Source organism: Chelonia mydas, chromosome 6, assembly GCF_015237465.2.
Source record: "Chelonia mydas isolate rCheMyd1 chromosome 6, rCheMyd1.pri.v2, whole genome shotgun sequence".
NCBI classification, from domain to species: domain Eukaryota; kingdom Metazoa; phylum Chordata; order Testudines; family Cheloniidae; genus Chelonia; species Chelonia mydas.
The window spans coordinates 13,556,221-13,574,883 of NC_051246.2; the positions used below are offsets into that span (position 1 = coordinate 13,556,221).

Here is an 18,663-nt window from a genome sequence, read left to right on the forward strand (position 1 = left end):
GCCCTTGAGCCGGGGGCGGGGAGCGTAGCGGGGCTGGAGCGGGGCGGGGCCTTCCCGGGCCAGCCCGGCCCCCTGGGTCCCAGCCCCGACCTGCCCGTGCGCAGGGCGGGTCCCGGCTGCAGCCCCAGGGCGGGGAGCGGGCAGAGAAGTCGCTGCCCGGGCGGAGGAAGCGGCCGGGGCCGGAGCCGAGCCCGGCGATGGCTGCAGCGGGGCCGGCGCAGGTAGGACGCGGGGCGGGGACTCCCCGGCCGGGCACTGGCGGGTCCCGGCTGGGGCCGAGGGGGCCGGGACCGGGTCCCTCCCGCGCTAGTGACCCCGGAGCTGGGAGCGGCTCAGCGCGGCCAGGCAGAGCCCGGGGCCCCGCTTTGCACAAGCGCAGCCCGGGGCCGCTGCGGTCGGGGAGCTGCTTTGGGGCCCCCGGGGCTGGGGGGGGCCTGGCCGGCGGACATGCAGAGCCGGGCTCGGCCCCTTCATAGAATCATAGAAGATTAGGGTTAGAAGGGACCTCAGAAGGTCATTGAGTCCAACCCCCTGCTCAAAGCAGGACCAACACCAACTAAATCATCCCAGCCAGGGCTTTGTCAAGCCTGACCTTAAAAACTTCTAAGGATGGAGATCCCATCACCTCCCTAGGTAACCCATTCCAGTGCTTCATCACCCTCCTAGTGAAAAAGTTTTTCCTAATATCCAACCTAACCTCCCGCTCTGCAACTTGAGACCGTTACTCCTTGTAGTCTCATCTGCTACCACTGAGAACAGTCTAGATCCATCCTCTTTGGAACCCCCTTTCAGGTAGTTGAAGACTGCTAGCAAATCCCCCCTCACTCTTCTTTTCTATAGACTAAATAACCCCAGTTCCCTCAGCCTCATCTCATAAGTCATGTGCCCCAGCCCCCTGATAATTTTCGTTGCCGTCCACTGGACTCTCTCCAATTTGTCCACATGCTTTCTGTAGTGGGGGGACCAAAACTGGACACAATACTCCAGCTGTGGCCTCACCAGTGCCGAATAGAGGGGAATAATCACGTCCCTCGATCTGTTGGCAATACTCCTACTAATGCAGCCCAATATGCCGTTAGCCTTCTTGACTCCTGAGCCAGGAGTAGGAGTTGGGCTGAGCACAGGCCTGGGGCGGGGGACTCCGGCTGGGGAGGGGAGAGGAGCGGAGCCTATTCCCTGCCCTGGGATTGAGGCCCTTCCCAGCGCCCCACCCAAGATCCCCATGGGAAGCCAAGGGTGACTCCTGTCCCCGGCCAGCAGGGCCCCAAGTCCCTGGGGGCTGTGCGGGGTCGGGGAGGAGAGTCTCCCTGGGTCACAGCTGCTGGGCTGGGGGTTTCCCTGGGAGTCGCTCCCCTAGAAACCTCATCCCCTGCTGAGACTCCAGGCTGGGGCTGGAGTGGAAGGTGCTGTAACGCTTGTGCCCACAGGTCCAGGTGGCGTTTGAGGACGTCGCTCTGTATTTCACCCGGGAGGAGTGGGAGCTCTTATCCCAGCGAGAGAAGCATCTGTACCGGGACCAGATGCTGAAGAATTATTGGGCCCTCATTTCCCTGGGTAAGACCAATTTATCTTCTTTTTAACAGCTGTGAAATGTCTGGGTTCCCTCGATGCCATGTGCAACCCTGGGCTGAGTGGTGGCAAATGCCAGCCTCTTTCAGGCCGGCTTCCTGTTGGAGCAGAAATCAGGGCTATAAAGCCTGGGGCTAATCTTAGGGCTTGTCTACACTTCCGCGCGGGTCGATCGAAGATACGCAGTTTCAGCTATGTGACTAGCGTAGCTGAAGTCAACGTACTTAGATCTACTTCCCTGCCTTCACTGCAGTAAGTCGACAGCTGATGCTCTCCCGTCGACTCCGCTTGCGCTGCTCGTTCCGGTGGAGTATTGGAGTCGACGGGAGAGCGCTCAGCGCTCGATTTATCGCTTCTAAACTAGATGCGATAAATTGACCCCCGCTGGATCGATCGCTGCCTGCCAATCCAGCGGGTAGTGTAGACAAGCCCTTAGTGGAACTTGTTTATTTGCATTCCCTACCTCAGTCCTGGCACAGAAGTGGTAGCCAACAGTCACATGAGTAACAAGTGTGCCTCAGGAACTGACTCGAGTTAAATAAGGCAGGGGAAAAACGTTGCTGTTACAACAGCTCCCCACCTCCCCCCAAAGAATGAACATAGTAAATTTAACAACTGTACAGTTGAACAATGCTTGCACCCTATGTGAAAGAACTGGTAGCTCTGAACGGTGCCTCCTGGTGACACTTGCCATGACACGTTGTGGCCAGTGCCTTAATGACCTACTGCAAACTGTTTTCAACAGCTATAAGATGGCAAAGGAGCAAAGTTCCCTTCTTCCAAAATCTTCCCTCATGATAAATTTTTCAGGAGACAGCTGGGTAAGTGAATGACCAAAGAGAAGGTGGTTGAGGACTTTCTACTCACCCTGTCTCTTAATGTGAGAGTAATGGTGCTTCAACTCGTTAAAGAAAATCTGTGTCACACAGTTGTCCTATGGAACGTACTGCCACAAGATAGCATAGAGGCCAAGGTGTTAGCAGAATGGGATATTTCTATGGAACATCTGGAGTTACCCTAGTAAGGATTTAAAACTCAGCCCCCACTGCAAATTGAGATGGGTCATAGACGTTGCTGCTTCAGAGTATGAACTGAACTTGCCTGGTGGGAGATGGGAAGAAATCGCCTCTAAGGAAGGTTTATTTTATTATTCTCCTGCTTGGGATCTCTTGTGCTTTCCTCTGAAGCAGCGACCGAGATCAGTGTCCCGTTGTGCCAGGTGCTGCACAGACACACCCTGACCGAGGTCGGGGCCCTGTTGTGCTGGGCTGCACCAACATATAATTGAGCCCCTGCAGCCAAAACTTTAGTAATAAAACTTCCCCCCCAAAACAGGCTATTCAGGTTCCAAACCAGACTTAATCCACCGGATCGAGGTAGGGGAGGCAGAGCTCTGGATCTGGGATGCCGAGGACTCCAGGGAAAGCTCCGGGCCTGAGAGTCCCTCCTCAGGTGAGTCATCATAATCCGGTCCCTTCTGATTTACCCACGTGCTAATGAAGTGCTCCTTGACAAAGACAAAGGAGCTGAAGAGAGACAAATTGAGGCTGGGAATTAGGGGCCCGTATTTATCTTGATGGGAATGAACCACTGGGAGAGCTCCCCTCAGGACACAATGATTCTCCATCACTAGGAGTATTAGACCCTCAGTGGAGGTCTCCCTTACGGGATGGGGAGCAGATAGATAATGGACACAGTGTTGGTATATAATACTCTAAATGCTCTTTATTGATTACAAAACAAACCTTAGTCACTCCACGTTCACATCCCAAACATACTATCCCAGAGACCAAAGGTCAGAATGGGCTCGATGGCCAGTAGAGATTCCTTCCGATCATAAGATATGGGGAGCCGGCGAAAACCACATCTATATCCACACGGGGCTCTGGATTAATAAATAACTCCGAATTGCAGAAGTCATAGGCAACTATTTTTAGTCCATTCTATCGTGTCATTGGTTCTTTGCCTTTGTTTACTAGGCCTTCTACCCACACAATTCCAAAGAGACAATCCTGGGCAGGCTGCCATGGTTCAAGGCGTGCCATTTCCTCCAATTCTTATACAATTTTATATCAGTCCAGCAGACGGTATCCTTTTCTGCTCATTTTCCGTATTTTTCTCTGAACATAATAAGATTGTTTTTGCACAGATAGTTCTAACAGTCCTTGACTGTAAGTTCTTGCTTCGGTTGTCAACTTGCAATGCACGTATTCATGTCAAGCATGCGTCATTCATACCAGGCCTCAATGACATATCCATGTAATATGTTAGAGATGAATCACAATGTGTTTGTGTGTGTGTGTGTGTATGTATATATATCTCCCAACATTCCCCCCCTCAATACATGATTAATGCCATTAATTATTGTATCACTTTATAATTTCACAAGCAATTCAATTTTATATATCGCTTGCTCCAAAACTTCTTGTCGCTTTCTTATTCGGCAGTATAAACATAGCATAATAAAGGTTAATAAAATAATTCATGCAAATAATATCACAATAGGATATAGCATTAAATTTAGAAGAGCTGTGGCACTGGGAGACCATCCTTTGAAAATATCATACCAATGAGAAATTGCCAATTCTTCTCCTTCTTTCCCCAATTTTAATATTTGACCTTTGTGGCTCAAAATGTTTATTTTTCCTAGCTGAGCAGACTTAGATACATCTTTTGCATATTGCCTGATTTTTTTCTCTTTCATCAATAAATTTTTCCCGTTGTTCCCAGTGTATCCTCAAATCAAAGTACCAGTCCACATCTTTTGGTTCCCAAACAATTTCCTTTTTTAAAAATAGAGGACCTCGGTAAATAATTCCATTAATAATGATCTCTATTACATTACATTTACATGACTTAATTGGGCCTTTTTCTGTCATACTTCCCCAAAATACATGTTTTTCAGTGGTTACCACACAAATACAACCGTTGCCTAAATCAAACACTCTTGTGCCATGAGAGGCTAAATATTGCATGGTACATTGTCTGCTTGAATGGTTCAAATGACATGCCTCTAGGGACTCAGTTAGTTGTGGGCACACCCACTTACTTGGTCCCCACTCTTAATGTTTCGTTAATGTTACTAATTTATAATCCCCTTCTTCTTGAATCAAGTGTGTCCCACTTATTTCTATTTGCCATAACTCTTCATTAATAATTTTTGGCAGCACCAATGCCATTGCTGCTTTTCTTTGCTTTCCTGTGTTGTGTAACAGCATTCTGCCTTTCCACTCCACCTTCAGAGTGGCTTGATCCCAATTAAACGCCATATATTTCTTCCATCCTGCAATTTGTTGATTCCATATATGAGGATCTTTGAACCATTCAAAAGGCCATTGTCCATTACTTAACAGATTAACCATTCTCTCTATCTATTGTATCCCATAAGTTTGCCTCTGTACGCCTCGTATTGCTTGTACAGTTTTATTGTCCTTCTCAGACACAACAAATAGATTTACATTTAGAGACGTTTTCAAGGGTTGGGCTTGTTTCAACGGGAGTTCCACACTACTTATTCCTTGTTCCGATAATGCACCAAAATTTTGTGTCACATGTGTCTGTATAGCCCCCAAAATCTTACCCAAAGCTGACATTTTCCCTTGTAACGTCTCAATATCAAATCTTTTGGCTTTAGATATTCCCATGTCACATTTTTGCCATCTTCCCGCCATATTTCAAATTTTACCTCAAAATGTTTTTCTTTGCATCTGGTTTTGTTTGGTCCTGTTTTTTCCATTCTGTCCCACAAATAGTCTAATGTATTTTTACCTTTGATCCTTACCTCCATCCTAGAGGTGCTCCCATATGTATATCCATGTACCCCTACATTTCCCCAAATATTCAAAAAACATAAAAGCCAAAAACTATATTTCCACCCTTTTTGAATTATGAGGAGCCTCAATATTGAAGTCATGGCCATTATTCCATAGGAATAATGTCCAATGCTTCCAGCCGTATTATTCTAAATACTTATACTAACCCTCTTCTATCTTTACTCGAGCTCTGGTATTATTTTTTTTTCTTCCTAAAATATAACACCCATAACACAATTCTTCTACTAAGCACAAAATGCAAAGCAAAGCAAGCATAAGCAATAAACCAATTACAAAAATTGTAGCACCGTATCCACGCTCCAAATCCAAGGTTCGTACAGGATAATCTCCTGTCCAATTGTGCATTCCTTTCCCTCTGTAAGATAAACTAAAAGAAAAAGAAAGGAACATTATTTAATCTTTAGGCCATAACTTTAATTGTGATATGTGGATCCACTTTCCCTTTTCCCCTTTGTTAATCTGCACTACAGTAGGTGAAATTTTATTCATGATGGGAAATGGTCCAACCCATCTAGACTCCAGGACATGATTTTTCGAATTTCAAATACATTACTCTATCTCCGATTTTCCATAATTTACTGTCCTGAGCCACACGAGAATCCAGCGTCTCTTGCTTTTTCAATGGCGTCAGTCAGTTTAAATTCCATTTTCTTAAGTTCAATTGGTAACACCCTTACCCATTGCATAACTGATACCTCCTCTTCTTCTTTGGGGTACAATAAAGGGCTCCACAATCTCATAGGCCTTCCAAAGAGAATTTGATAAGCCTGGTAGCCAGTACCCAATAGATCACTACTTCGGATGACCGCCAACACAACTGGCAATTTATCGTCCCAATCTTTGCCAGTTTCTTGCACTACTTTGCGTAAAGCTTGTTGAATAGTTTGATTCATCCTTTCTACTGTCCCTAACGATTGAGGATGATAGGGGATATGTAGTAGTTGCTTTATTCCTAAAGCTTTTAATAAACTTTTAATTACTCCTCCTACAAAATGTGGCCCATTATCTGAATCAATTACTTTTGGAGTTCATAGAAGATTAGGGTTGGAAAAGACCTCAGGAGGTCATCTAGTCCAACCCCCTGCTCAAAGCAGGACCAACACCAACTAAATCATCCCAGCCAGGGCTTTGTCAAGCTGGGCCTTAAAAACCTCAAAGGATGGAGATTCCACCACCTCCCTAGGTAACCCATTCCAGTGCTTCACCACCCTCTGAGTGAAACAGTGTTTCCTAATATCCAACCTAGACCTCCCCCACATAATTGTCCATATCTACTAAACACTACTTCCCACAACTTTTTGGCAGTGGTCTCTGCAGTATGATTTCTGGTGGGAATTGCCTCCCCCCCATCCAGAAAAGGAATCTACTATCACTAATAAATACCGATTCCCCCTTTGGGTCTTAGGCAATTTATCAGTATAATCAACCTGTATTCTATTCCATGGCCCCACAATTCTTTGGTGCCACAAGGGTCTCGAATTCACTGGTGTATTCCCGTCTGCTGCATACCTTATGCAGTTTTTAACAAAATTTTCTACGTCCTTTCGCACCTGAGCCATATTCCAATTTGTTTTACCTTAAAGAGAGTATTCTCTATTCCTTGATGCACCATAGAGTGACACAGGTTAATAATCTCTTCTCTTTGAAGTTTGTCAGGTGTCCACTTTACCTCTCCCGTTTTTTTTTATTCACCGCATAGTTACCTTGTATATTCCAGTTTCCCCTTCTTTCCTCAGGTTTAACCTCCCTGTTTTATGGCTTGAGCTCCAGTAACTTCCATAACTCCCAAAGGGTCCCCTTTGCTGTTAATTTAGCTAAAGCATCCGCTTTATCATTCCAATATTTTTCATTCCCTTCTCGCTTTTGATGACCTTTAATATGTCTTACTCTTAATTTTCCTGGGTGTTTTTTCAACCAATCCGTTAGATTTCCAATCCTCCTTTTGGACCAAATTTTTCCCCTCGACTGTTTCCCAAGGATTCTTTTTCCAAATCCCAATCCAGTATCACAGTCCTTGTACCACAAAGTCTGAATCCATATAGACATAAAGACAATCTGTAACATTATTTTTCTATTTAAGCAGGTCACTAAGAGCTCTGACCTCTGCTCCCTGAGTTGCAGTCATACTCATAGAACCAGAAATAGTTTTCCCGTCAATTTGTACAGCAGCATATCCCATATGTTTCTTAGAGTTCGCATGGCACGAACTACCATCTGTAAACCAAACCTCTTTTTCTCCGAGACTTAACGTCTACCAGGGGTGCTTCTTCAACTAACTTCGGTTCGGTTTCTGGAAGTGGTCTCTGCAATATGGAGGGCATATGGTAACGTCATGGCTTGTTTGTTGTTCTCATAAGTAACATCTGTGTTAGTTAACATCAAGGTCCATTGGGCCATTCTGGCATTCAATACTCCTTTCCCCTGCAGTTTACCTGATAAAATATACTTCAGTGGAGAGTGAGGTGTTTGTATTATAACAGGGGCTGTGCCAGTAGTCAAAGCAAAAGTCGCTGGCCCACACAGCAGCTAAATATTCTCTTTCACAGATCCCAAACTACTGCTCCATAGGGGTTAATCTTCTAGACTCGTATGCTACCGGTATTAACTTTCCGTCAATTTCCTGCATTTGTACCAATGCTAGACTTTGTTGGGTTGCTGCCAACTTAATCACAAACAGCTTGTTTATCTCTGGGAATTTCAATGCTGGAGCTTGCATCAAGGCTTGTTTTAAATGACAGAGAGCTTTTTCTTGTTCAGGCCCCCACTCCCATTCTCCTTTCTTTTTTAGTAAACGCCACAAGAGTCCAGTTATAGTGGCAAAATTCCAGATGTTTCCTTAAATAGTTAAACCCTCCTACCATCACCCTCAATGCACGAGAATCCTCTGGCCTTGGTAAATTCACTAATGATTTCACCTTTTGTTGATCCGCCTGAATTCCTTGTTCCCCTGGGGTCACCCCCAAATAAATCACTCTCCTCTGCACTAGTCGGGCTTTCTCTTTATTAGCTTTGAAACCCGTTTCCTGGATGACTCTTTTTTTAGTCCGCTCAGCCACCTCCTCTTCAGTGTCCCCCCACACTAATATGTCCTCTACATTTGAGGTGACGTTCTCCTGATCCTCTTTGGATAACTGATCCAGCCGGAGTGCAGCTTAGACCCTGGGGAATTCTTTTAAACAAATACTGTTGTCCCTTAAACATAAACGCAAAGCAGGCCCAAGAATCGGGATGCAACGGGATGGCGAACAAACAATTTGCCAAATCTATGACAGAGAACCATTTAGGAGGCCCCTGTGTTCTTGCCGTCACCTGGAGTAGATCTGCTATTATCAGTGACATGGGCGGGGCAGCTTTATTAATTTGTCTAAAATCCACTGTCAATCTCCTGAGGCTTTTAATACAGGCCAAAGTGGGCTATTGTGTGTGGAATTCCCCTTTTCAATCACTCCCTGTTCTAATGATTCACTTATTTTCTCAATTCCTGCCTCTGCCTGCACAGGATATTTATATTGTCTCTGTGGTGACGCTTTGTCCCCCACGATTTTAACACATGCTTTGATTTTACTATATTCTGCTTTATTCTTAATCCATACACTGGGAAACTCCTTTACCCCCGTCCTGTTGATCCAGTATAATCTCCTCCACTGCTTCTGCAGCCTGTATTCCTGGAATGTCCCCTGCTATCGGGACGCTTTCCATCCAGCCGGGCACACGCCCCAGAACTCCGTTCGTTAAATCCAAAACGAACCGATTCCTCTTCAAAAAAGGAGACCCCAATATCACTGGCTCAGCCGCCTGATCTATCTGAAGCATTTGTTCTTTACAACGAACATCCCCCGCTCTCTGGGTATAGCTATTTCTACTGAATGATACATTTTTCCTGTCACTCCTTCCCCAATACAGGAGGCTGCTATAATAATCTCTGACATGTATCGAGTCAAATCACAACTTCCATTTACACCAGCCCCAATAAGTCAAAGTCAAAGCTTTGGTTTTGACTTTTTTGAGTTTCAGGTCTTGTTGGCACAGAAATCGGTGACTTTCAGCCAAGTCTATCCTGGGGAGTCATGGGCCAGAAGCCCTGGACTCCCCCTCTTCCAGTCCCCCCCCCAAGCAGACTCTGAGCGACCGGACCTCCAACACCCCCCTGTTGCTCCTCCTCCTTGTCTTTGTCTCGCTTCCTGGGCAGAGTGTCACCTGGTCATCACCTGGTTGCATCCCCCTCTTGGGTCTCAGGTTACAAAGGGCACCGGTTATAGCATACATGCAGACAGCTGGAGCAGCCTCACCTGCCCCAGAGGTCTCGGCCAAAGTCGCACACCCCTATTCCCACCACTGAGATATTGGTGCAGCACACAGGGAAACTGAGGCACATATGTTTCTTGCAAAACAGTAAAACTCACATAGGCTCACCAGTAAGACTCACGTACAACATAACAAGGGTGTCAGGTTTCCCTCCCCACTCTGAACTCTGGGGTGCAGATATGGGGACCCGCATGACAGACCCCTAAGCTTATTTCTACCAGCTTAGGTTAAAACTTCCCCAAGGCACAAATCCTTTCCTTGTCTTTGGACGGTATTTCTGCCAACACCAAGTGATTTAGACAAAGATTCAGGAAAAAGGACCACTTGGAGTTCCTATTTCCCCAAAATATCCCCCCAAGCCCCTTTCACCCCCTTTCCTGGGGATGCTTGAGACTAATATACCAACCAATTACCTTTAATAAAAGTACAAACCAGACCCTTTATGTTTAGGACACTAAAATCAATCAGGTTCTTAAAAGAAGAACTTTATTATAAAGAAAAAAAGTAAAAGAAGCACCTCTGTAAAATCAGGATGGAAGGTAATTTTACAGGGTAATAAAAAGATTTAAAACACAGAGGATTCCCCTCTAGGCTCAACTTCAAAGTTACAAAAACAGGAATAAACCTCCCTCTTAGCATAGGGAAAATTCACACGCTAAAACAAAAGATAATCTAACGCATTTCCTTGCTATTACATCTAAAATTTCAGAAATTGTAAGTATCCTTTCAGTAGGAGCTGGGTTACCTGCTTAGTCTCTCTCTTTGTCCAGAGAGGGAACCAACAAAGAGAGCACAAACAAACACCCCCTCACCCCCATTTCAAAGTATCTTCTTTCCTTATTGGTCCTTTTGGTCAGGTGTCAACCAGGTTATCTGAGCTTCTTAACCCCGTCCAGGTAAAGGAGGGATTTTATGCTACCCTTAGCTGTATGTTTATGACAAAGGGGAAATCCCCACTTCGTCACAAGCCTATAACGTATTACATGGAGATATATATATATATATATATATATATATATATATAATCTCCCAACAATAGTAACTTTGCCTACCCTATATTTCTCTAGTTGGTTTACTAGAAGGCCATGTAAGACAGTATCAAAAGCTTTACTAAAGTCAAGATATGTGACATCTACTTCTCCCCTATCCACAAGGCTTGTTACCTGTCTAAGGATATTGGGTTGGTTTGACATAATTTGTTATTGACAAATCCATGCTGACTGTTAGTTATCCCTTTATTTCCTTCTAGGTGCTCACAAATAGAATGTTTGATTACTTGGTCCATTATCTTTCCAGGTACTGAAGTTAAGCTGACTGGTCTATAATTCCCTGAGTTGTCCTTATTCCCCTGTCTATAGCTAGGTACTATATTTGCCCTTCTCCAGTCCTTGGGTCTCTCTACCATCCTCCACAAGTTCTCAGAGATAATCGCAAATGGCTCAGAGATCTCTTCATCCAGTTCCTTAAGTATTCTAGGACGTATTTCATCAGTCCCTGCCAACTTGAAGACTTGTCTAAGTAATTCATAACTATTTTCCTTTCCTATTTTAGGCTCAGATCCTACTACATTGACACTGATGTTCACTATGTTAGTCAACCGATCACTGCTAACTTTTTGTTGAAAACTGAAACAAAAGAGGCATTTACCAGTTTGGCCATTGCTGTGTTTTCTCTCATTGTCTTTCCCTCCTCATTTAGTAATGGTTCTATCCTGTCCTTGGTCTTATCATAGAATCATAGAATATCAGGGTTGGAAGGGACCTCAGGAGGTCATCTAGTCCAGCCCCCTGCTCAGAGAAGGACTAATCCCCAACTAAATCATCCCAGCCAGGGCTTTGTCAAGCCTGACCTTAAAAACCTCAAAGGTAGGAGATTCCACCACCTCCCTAGGTAACCCATTCCAGTGCTTCACCACCCTCCTAGTGAAAAAGTTTTTCTTAATATCCAACCTAACCCCCCCTCCCCCCCACTGCAACTTGAGACCATTACTCCTTGTTCTGTCATCAGCTACCACTGAGAACAGTCTAGATTCATCCTCTTTGGAACCCCCTTTCAGGTAGTTGAAAGCAGCTATCAAATCCCCCCTCATTCTTCTCTTCCGCAGACTAAACAATCCCAGTTCCCTCAACCTCTCCTCATAAGTCATGTGTTCCAGTCCCCTAATCATTTTTGTTGCCCTCCACTGGACTCTCCAATTTTTGCACATCCTTCTTGTAGTGTGGGGCCCAAAACTGGACACAGTACTCCAGATGAGGCCTCATCAATGTTGAATAGAGGTGAACGATCATGTCGCTCGATCTGCTGGCAATGCCCCTACTTATACAGCCCAAAATGCCGTTAGCCTTTTTGGCAACAAGGGCACACTGTTGACTCCTATCCAGCTTCTCGTCCACTGTAACCCCTAGGTCCTTTTCTGCAGAACTGCTGCCTAGGCATTCGGTCCCTAGTCTGTAGCAGCACTTGGGATTCTTCTGTCCTAAGTGCAGGACTCTGCACTTGTCCTTGCTGAACCTCATCAGATTTCTTTTGGCCCAATCCTCCAATTTGTCTAGGTCCCTCTGTATCCTATCCCTACCCTCCAGCGTATCTACCACTCCTCCCAGTTTAGTGTCATCTGCAAACTTGCTGAGGGTGCAATCCACAGCATCCTCCAGATCATTTATGAAGATATTGAACAAAACCAGCCCCAGGACTGACACTTGGGGCACTCGGTTTGATACTGGCTGCCAACTAGACATGGAGCATTGATCACTACCCGTTGAGCCTGACAATCTAGCCAGCTTTCTATCCACCTTATAGTCCATTCATCTAGCCCATACTTCTTTAACTAGCTGGCAAGAATACTGTGGGAGACCATATCAAAAGCTTTGCTAAAGTCAAGGAATAAGACGTCCACTGCTTTCCCCTCATCCACAGAGCCAGTTATCTCAGCATAGAAGGCAATTAGATTAGTCAGGCATGACTTGCCCTTGGTGAATCCATGCTGACTGTTCCTGATCACTTTTCTCTCGTGTAAGTGCTTCAGAATTGATTCCTTGAGGACCTGCTCCATGACTTTTCCAGGGACTGAGGTGAGGCTGACTGGCCTGTAGTTCCCCAGATCCTCCTCCTTCCCTTTTTTAAAGATGGGCACTTTACATTAGTCTTCCTCTTGCTTCCCATATGTTTGTAAAATGCTTTCTTGTTACCCTTTATATCCCTAGCTAGTTTAGTTTTGTTTTTTGCCTTGGCCTTTCTAATTTTGTCCCTACATGCTTGTGTTGGTTTTTTTTTTTTTAATACTCATCTTTGTAATTTGACCTAGTTTCCACTTCTTGTATGACTCTTTTTTTGAGTTTCAGGTCATTGAAGATCTCCTGGTTAAGCCGGGGAGGCCTCTTACAATACTTCCTATCTTTCCTACACATTGCTAATCTTTGACTCTAGGATGTGACCTAAAAATGACGGGGTCTCGAAGCCACAACAAAGAAATGGATCGGAGATGGGGCTGCGATGAAATGGGAAGAGGGATGGAATTGTGATACGGGACGATCTGGGGTGGTGGATTTGCGGGGTGCTAAAGTAAAGAGAGGTCTCCGTGGTGTGGGGGAGCATAGGGGGGCTGCATTTACCTAGTGGGTAGGACATTGCAGTAGAATTCAGAAGACCTTGGTTCAGTTCTAGAAGCGAGTCACTACATGCCTCAGGTTCCCCAGCTCTGTAATGGAGAGGACATTGGGGTTGTGAGGATAAAATCCATCTGTGTGTGTCAGTGGATCTGGCACTGGGGGTCAGACAAGCACCTGGCTGGAAAGACACGCCTGTCGTTCTATAGACTACACCACCACCTTCTAGGCTTCCCACGCTTCAGAAAATCATACCAAGGCAGGGGTGCCCTAGAGATTTTTCAAATGGGCTTCATGCCTCTGCCCCTCCTGTCTCAAGTTGTGTGCTGGTGTCCTATGGCCCTGGGACATCTGGATCCAGACATAGCTCAGAGAGGGGCAAAAACCTGCTCGCAGCCTGGGAGAGCATCCCCGAGTGACTGGCCCTTGGCAGAGAAGGCGCTGTCCTCTCCAGGTTCCCACCCCACCCCCTCTCTGCCATTTCTCTTCGCACATGACCTCTCAGACTGGAGAAACCTGCCCCAGCGAGCAAGGAGAAAGCTGGGAATGACTCAGGGCCGGGCAGGATCCATCATGTATGATGAGTGCGAGGTCACGCCAGGTAGAGGACGCAATTTTGTAGAGCAGGTCTCAGGCACTTGCAGCGTTTCACTATAATGCTCTAAAACTGCCCCGCGTTCCAGGCAGCTGCTATGGGGAGAGTGAACATGTTTGGGGGCCAGGCGAAAGGCTCGTGTGGGCCATGACTTGGAGTACCCTGGTGTATGGGCTGGGTGTGAGGGAGAGGGGGTGGGATGGCCTTTGTCACCTACCCCCTGCTCTCTCGGTGGTATGAAATCGTTGTCACATACGTTACTTCAGTGTCCGGGCTTAGCACAGCCCTCAGCCTGAACTCGTCTGTGACTGGCTGTAGATCAGAGGCCTGCTGGGTGGCAGCCATTATCCCCCTCCAGCTCAGCAGTGCCAGGGAGCGGGTTGTGACACAATACAGACGTGTTTTTCAGGTTACATCAAACAAACCCTGAGTGACTTCCCATCCCCCAAAACCCCCTACCCTCTTGCGGATTTTAGTTTAGTTTTAGTTTTGCACAAAGACTGAAACATCAGGCGCAGGGTAAATGACTTCTTTAGAAGGAATTCCCAAAAAGGATTCTCTCCCACAGGAATAAACTACGTTGTTCTAAGCAGCTTTAAACCGGTCTCACTGCGTCCACATGAGGGGATTGCAGCCCCTCAATGAAACTAGTTTCAAACCAATATAATTAAAACAGCACGAAAACTGGGGAACAGGCCTCACGCTGTAAAACAGAAGAAAGTGAAGAACCAGCACCATGTAAATAAACCCCTCTGATTGAAATAACAAGAGAATCAGTTTGAAAACAAAACCAGGGCTGCGTTGTGCCACGCGCTGCCTGTAACCTGGGCAGGCTACAATTTAAGCATAAAACGAGACCCAAGAGGTGCATGGCGCACGAGGGAGCAGGCGCTAGGCGCTGCACAAACAACATTGGGTAGAATCACCCTGAGTCAGGCTGCAGATTTGTCACGGCATTTTGTATCAGAAATTACAGAGCAGTTATAATAAGTTTAGTAAAAGTCACAGGTCCTTAAATTTACCGTGACTGTTCCATGATTTTTAATAAAACCTGCCCACCTCCTCGCCCTGCCCAAGGGGCACCAGCCACCCAAAGAAGCACCTTCCCCCTAGCGCTGCAACCCTAACCCCAGCCTGGTGTAGAGGGGTAGGGGTGAGCTACAGTGGATCTGGGTGGCAAGGCCCTTCACTGAAGTTTGGCCCACCTCCCCCACCATCATGACTGGGGGGCGGGGGAAAATCTGAGTGGCACTGGAACCCTGCAGGCCAGGTCTCAGTGCCTGGAGCGAGGTGTTGGGTCCAGGCCCGTGGGAGAGGAGCTGCCATTGCAGAGTGAGGCACCCATCCAAAAAACAGTCACGGAGGAATGGGGAAATCGCTCCATCCGTGACATTTTTCCATCTTTGTTGAAGGTGTAGCTTTAACCATGAACTAACGCCAGGATTGCCTCTACTTTCTCCAGCAGGGCACGGGATCCCGGGAGGAACGAGGGCACAGCCTGAATGTGGGGAGAGCGCGGCAGGAAAGCAGGATCCCACATCCCACAGGGGGATCCATGCACAGGACGCAGTCCATCCCCAGGGTAAACTCAGCCAGAGACCAGATGTGACTGCACACCAGAGACTCCCCATGGGCCGGTGTCCCCACTGCTGCATTGACTGCGGCAAGAAGTTCAGCAACCCCTCTGCACTGACCCAGCACCAGCGCACGCACACTGGGGAGCGGCCGTACCGTTGCTCTGACTGCGACAAGGGCTTTGCAGAGAGCTCAAAGCTGAGACTACATCAGCGCATGCACACCGGGGAGCGGCCGTACCGTTGCTCTGACTGCGACAAGGGTTTTGCACAGATTGCATACCTGAGAATACATCAGCGCATGCACACCGGAGAGCGGCCACGCTGCTGCACCAGCTGTGGCAAGAGATTTGCACACAGCTCAAGCCTGAGAACACACCAGCGCACGCACACCAGGGAGCGGCCGCACCGCTGCACCATCTGCAGCAAGGACTTTGCAGAGGTTGCACACCTGAGAATACACCAGCGCACGCACAACGGAGAGCGGCCGTACCGCTGTGCTGACTGCGACAAGAGCTTTGCACAGATTGCACACCTGAGAAGACACCAGCGCACGCACACTGGGGAGTTGCCACACCACTGCGCTGACTGCGGCAAGGATTTTGCACAGATTGCCTATCTGAGAATACACCAGCGCACGCACACTGGGGAGCGGCCGTATCGCTGTGCTGACTGCGGCAAGGGTTTTGCCCAGATTGCACACCTGAGAATACACCAGCGCACGCACAGCGGGGAGCGGCCCTACCGCTGCATCGACTGTGGGAAGAGCTTTGCCGAGAACTCAAAGCTGAGAATACACCAGCGCACGCACACCGGGGAGCGGCCGTACCGCTGCACCGACTGTGGCAAGAGCTTTGCAGAAAGCTCAAGCCTGAGAATACACCAGCGCACCCACACCGGGGAGCGGCCCTATCACTGTGACGAATGCGGAAAGGGCTTTTCACAGATTGGACACCTGAGGAAACACCAGCGTACGCACACGGGAGCGGCCGCCCCGCTGTGACGATTGGGGCAAGAGCTTCAGCAATACCAACACGCTGACAAACCAGCCGCGCGCGCGCACGCACACCGGGGAGCGGCCGTACAGCTGTCACGATTGGGGCAAGAGCTTCAGCAGCACTGACGAGGCATCAGCGCATGCGCACCGGGGAGCGGCCATTCCAATGCATCGACTGCGGCAAGAGCTCGCACAGAGCTCACACCTGAGAAGACACCAGCGCATTCACAGCAGGGAGTGGCCATACAGCTGTGCTGATTGGCAAACGCTTTGCTCACTTGGGCAGCCTCACCCAGCACCAGTTGACTCACCAATGCCCCCCTGCCACCGCCAGGGCTTGAGGGGCTTCTGGCAGCCCGTGGAACTGGCACCGCGCCAGCTGGTGGGGGCCAGGGAGCGGTCCTGTCCCCATGATGCCCCACAGAGAGACTGTGTGGGGCAGGGAAGGGGACTTGGCCAAGCAGTGTGGGGAAGAGCAGACAGGTGGGGGGATTTTAGAGCAGATGGTCACAGCCTACTCTATTAGGGACCCCCTGCATCTACCTGGGATCCACCCAGGTGTCTGTGTCCCTCTCTGCCCCCGCCCCCCCCCCCCACACACACCTAGCTGTGAGGCAGCCAGGACAACCCTCCCCCATCTAGATGGGACCGTGTCAGGAACTTCCCCCCACTCCTACCTTGGTTCCAAGCAGGGGCTGACTCTTTGGGGACATCTGGAGATGGGATTGCAGTCCTGCCTCCGCATGGATTGGGCTGAGGGGCAGGGTAGGACAGCCTGGTGTGTGAGATTGAAAGAAGACTCAGGAACTGCTTATGCTGGTCTACTTTAAATTTAAATGTGATGAAGAAGAACTACATACCTAATCTGTAACAAAGGTGTTACTACATACCTAATCTGTCTAACCAGGTGTTTCTTTGCTATTAAAGGAGCTGATACATTCGGATGGCATAGAGAAAAGCCAACGTGAAGTGTAAATCTTTAAAATAAACCAATCAAAATGTTCTAAGGCCTAATTGACCATGAGGCCTGATGAACTCTGTGACTGGCAGGTGCACACAGAGACTTTTGCATTACTCCTTGGGGAATTCTGTGCTAAAAAATTAAACGTTCTGCACACCATATTTTAAAATTCTGCATATTTTATTTGTCAAAATAATACAATATAATCACAGTTCCAATTATTTTGGTGATTCATTTCAAACTACCTATCAGCAACTATGTCTAAGCTGAAATCGCAACTGAAGTGTGTTTACCAGACACGTCTGGGGAGTGGGTAAAACCGTTTCTCAGAAACAAAGAAGTTAACGCTTCTGGCCAAGGTATCATCAAAGCTGATGGGTCATCACCTATCAGGTAGCCATTGTTTGGAAAGGAAGTCAATCAGGAACAAACAAACCTGCATTTTAGAAAACAACAGCATGAAACCTCTTCCCCACCAAAATTCGTCTCCCCACTCAGCTGTGAACTTTATCTAGGGGTTGCTTGGAGAAAAATGCATTTTAAAGGGAGATGGAACTATAAAAGAGAGGGGCAAAAACACCTCTTGTTATTTCTCTGTGTTCATCTCTCCTTATCACCTAAGAGGACAAAAAAAAAAAAGAAAAGCAGCTCTTGGACCTCAGGAACTGATCCAGACCTGAAAATTTGGTCAGCAATGCTCCTGGAAACCTATGCTAAGGGACTTCACTTCGCCCCAAGTCTAGTTTGTTCAGTTTAGTACTAAGAAGTGTTTTTCTTTTTTTTTTTCTTGCAACCATTTCTGACTTTGATGCTTCATCATTGTACTCACTTGAAATCTACCTTTGTGATGAAATAAATTTTTCTTCTTTTAATTGAAATGAATCCAGTATTGTGAACTCTGTGGCTATCTCCATTTGGGGTGGGAAACTGTTATATCTTGATCCCCTGGGAGAGGCAATGGACCTATTGTATCAGGACTGTCCAGGAAAAGGCTGGACAATACAGGCCACACATTTTGGGGGGGAAATCTGGGACTGTGAGTGTTTTGGGGTCACCCTGGAGTAATAACGAAGGCTGTGAAAGCCAGAGTGTGAGCTGAGCGTGACTGGCAGGCAGCAGCTATACACAGACACTCGGGTTACGACTGGAATGCTGGAGGCTGTTTGTGAGTGGGCCGGGTTGGAAGCTACAGCAGCAAAGCGTTACCGGGCCCCCCAGGTTACA

At 47.3% G+C, this 18,663-nt stretch overlaps 1 protein-coding gene across 2 annotated transcripts; it reads left to right on the forward strand.

Annotated features, from left to right (window-relative positions):
• The first annotated feature begins 66 nt into the window (after positions 1 to 66).
• LOC119566371 (zinc finger protein 664) lies at positions 67 to 18,321 on the forward strand. 2 transcript variants are annotated; one of them, XM_037899205.2, is made up of 5 exons: positions 67 to 221; positions 1,428 to 1,554; positions 2,905 to 3,021; positions 3,549 to 3,656; positions 15,370 to 18,321. In XM_037899205.2, the coding sequence occupies exons 1-5, from the start codon at positions 198 to 200 to the stop codon at positions 16,482 to 16,484; spliced, it is 1,491 nt and encodes a 496-aa protein (XP_037755133.1). In that variant the 5' UTR covers positions 67 to 197; the 3' UTR covers positions 16,485 to 18,321. The 2 variants fall into 2 exon arrangements, with proteins under 2 accessions (XP_037755133.1, XP_043405375.1); XM_043549440.1 differs by lacking the exon at positions 3,549 to 3,656.
• Positions 18,322 to 18,663: the final 342 nt, after the last annotated feature.

Bases quoted from the DNA above. Each gene is read 5' to 3' on its own strand.
- LOC119566371 (XM_037899205.2), top strand. From the start codon at position 198: ATGGCTGCAGCGGGGCCGGCGCAG. The intron at 222-1,427 runs GTAGGACGCGGG...TTGTGCCCACAG, and splicing joins CTGCAGCGGGGCCGGCGCAG to GTCCAGGTGGCGTTTGAGGA. The intron at 3,657-15,369 runs GTATCCTTTTCT...TACTTTCTCCAG, and splicing joins TTATATCAGTCCAGCAGACG to CAGGGCACGGGATCCCGGGA.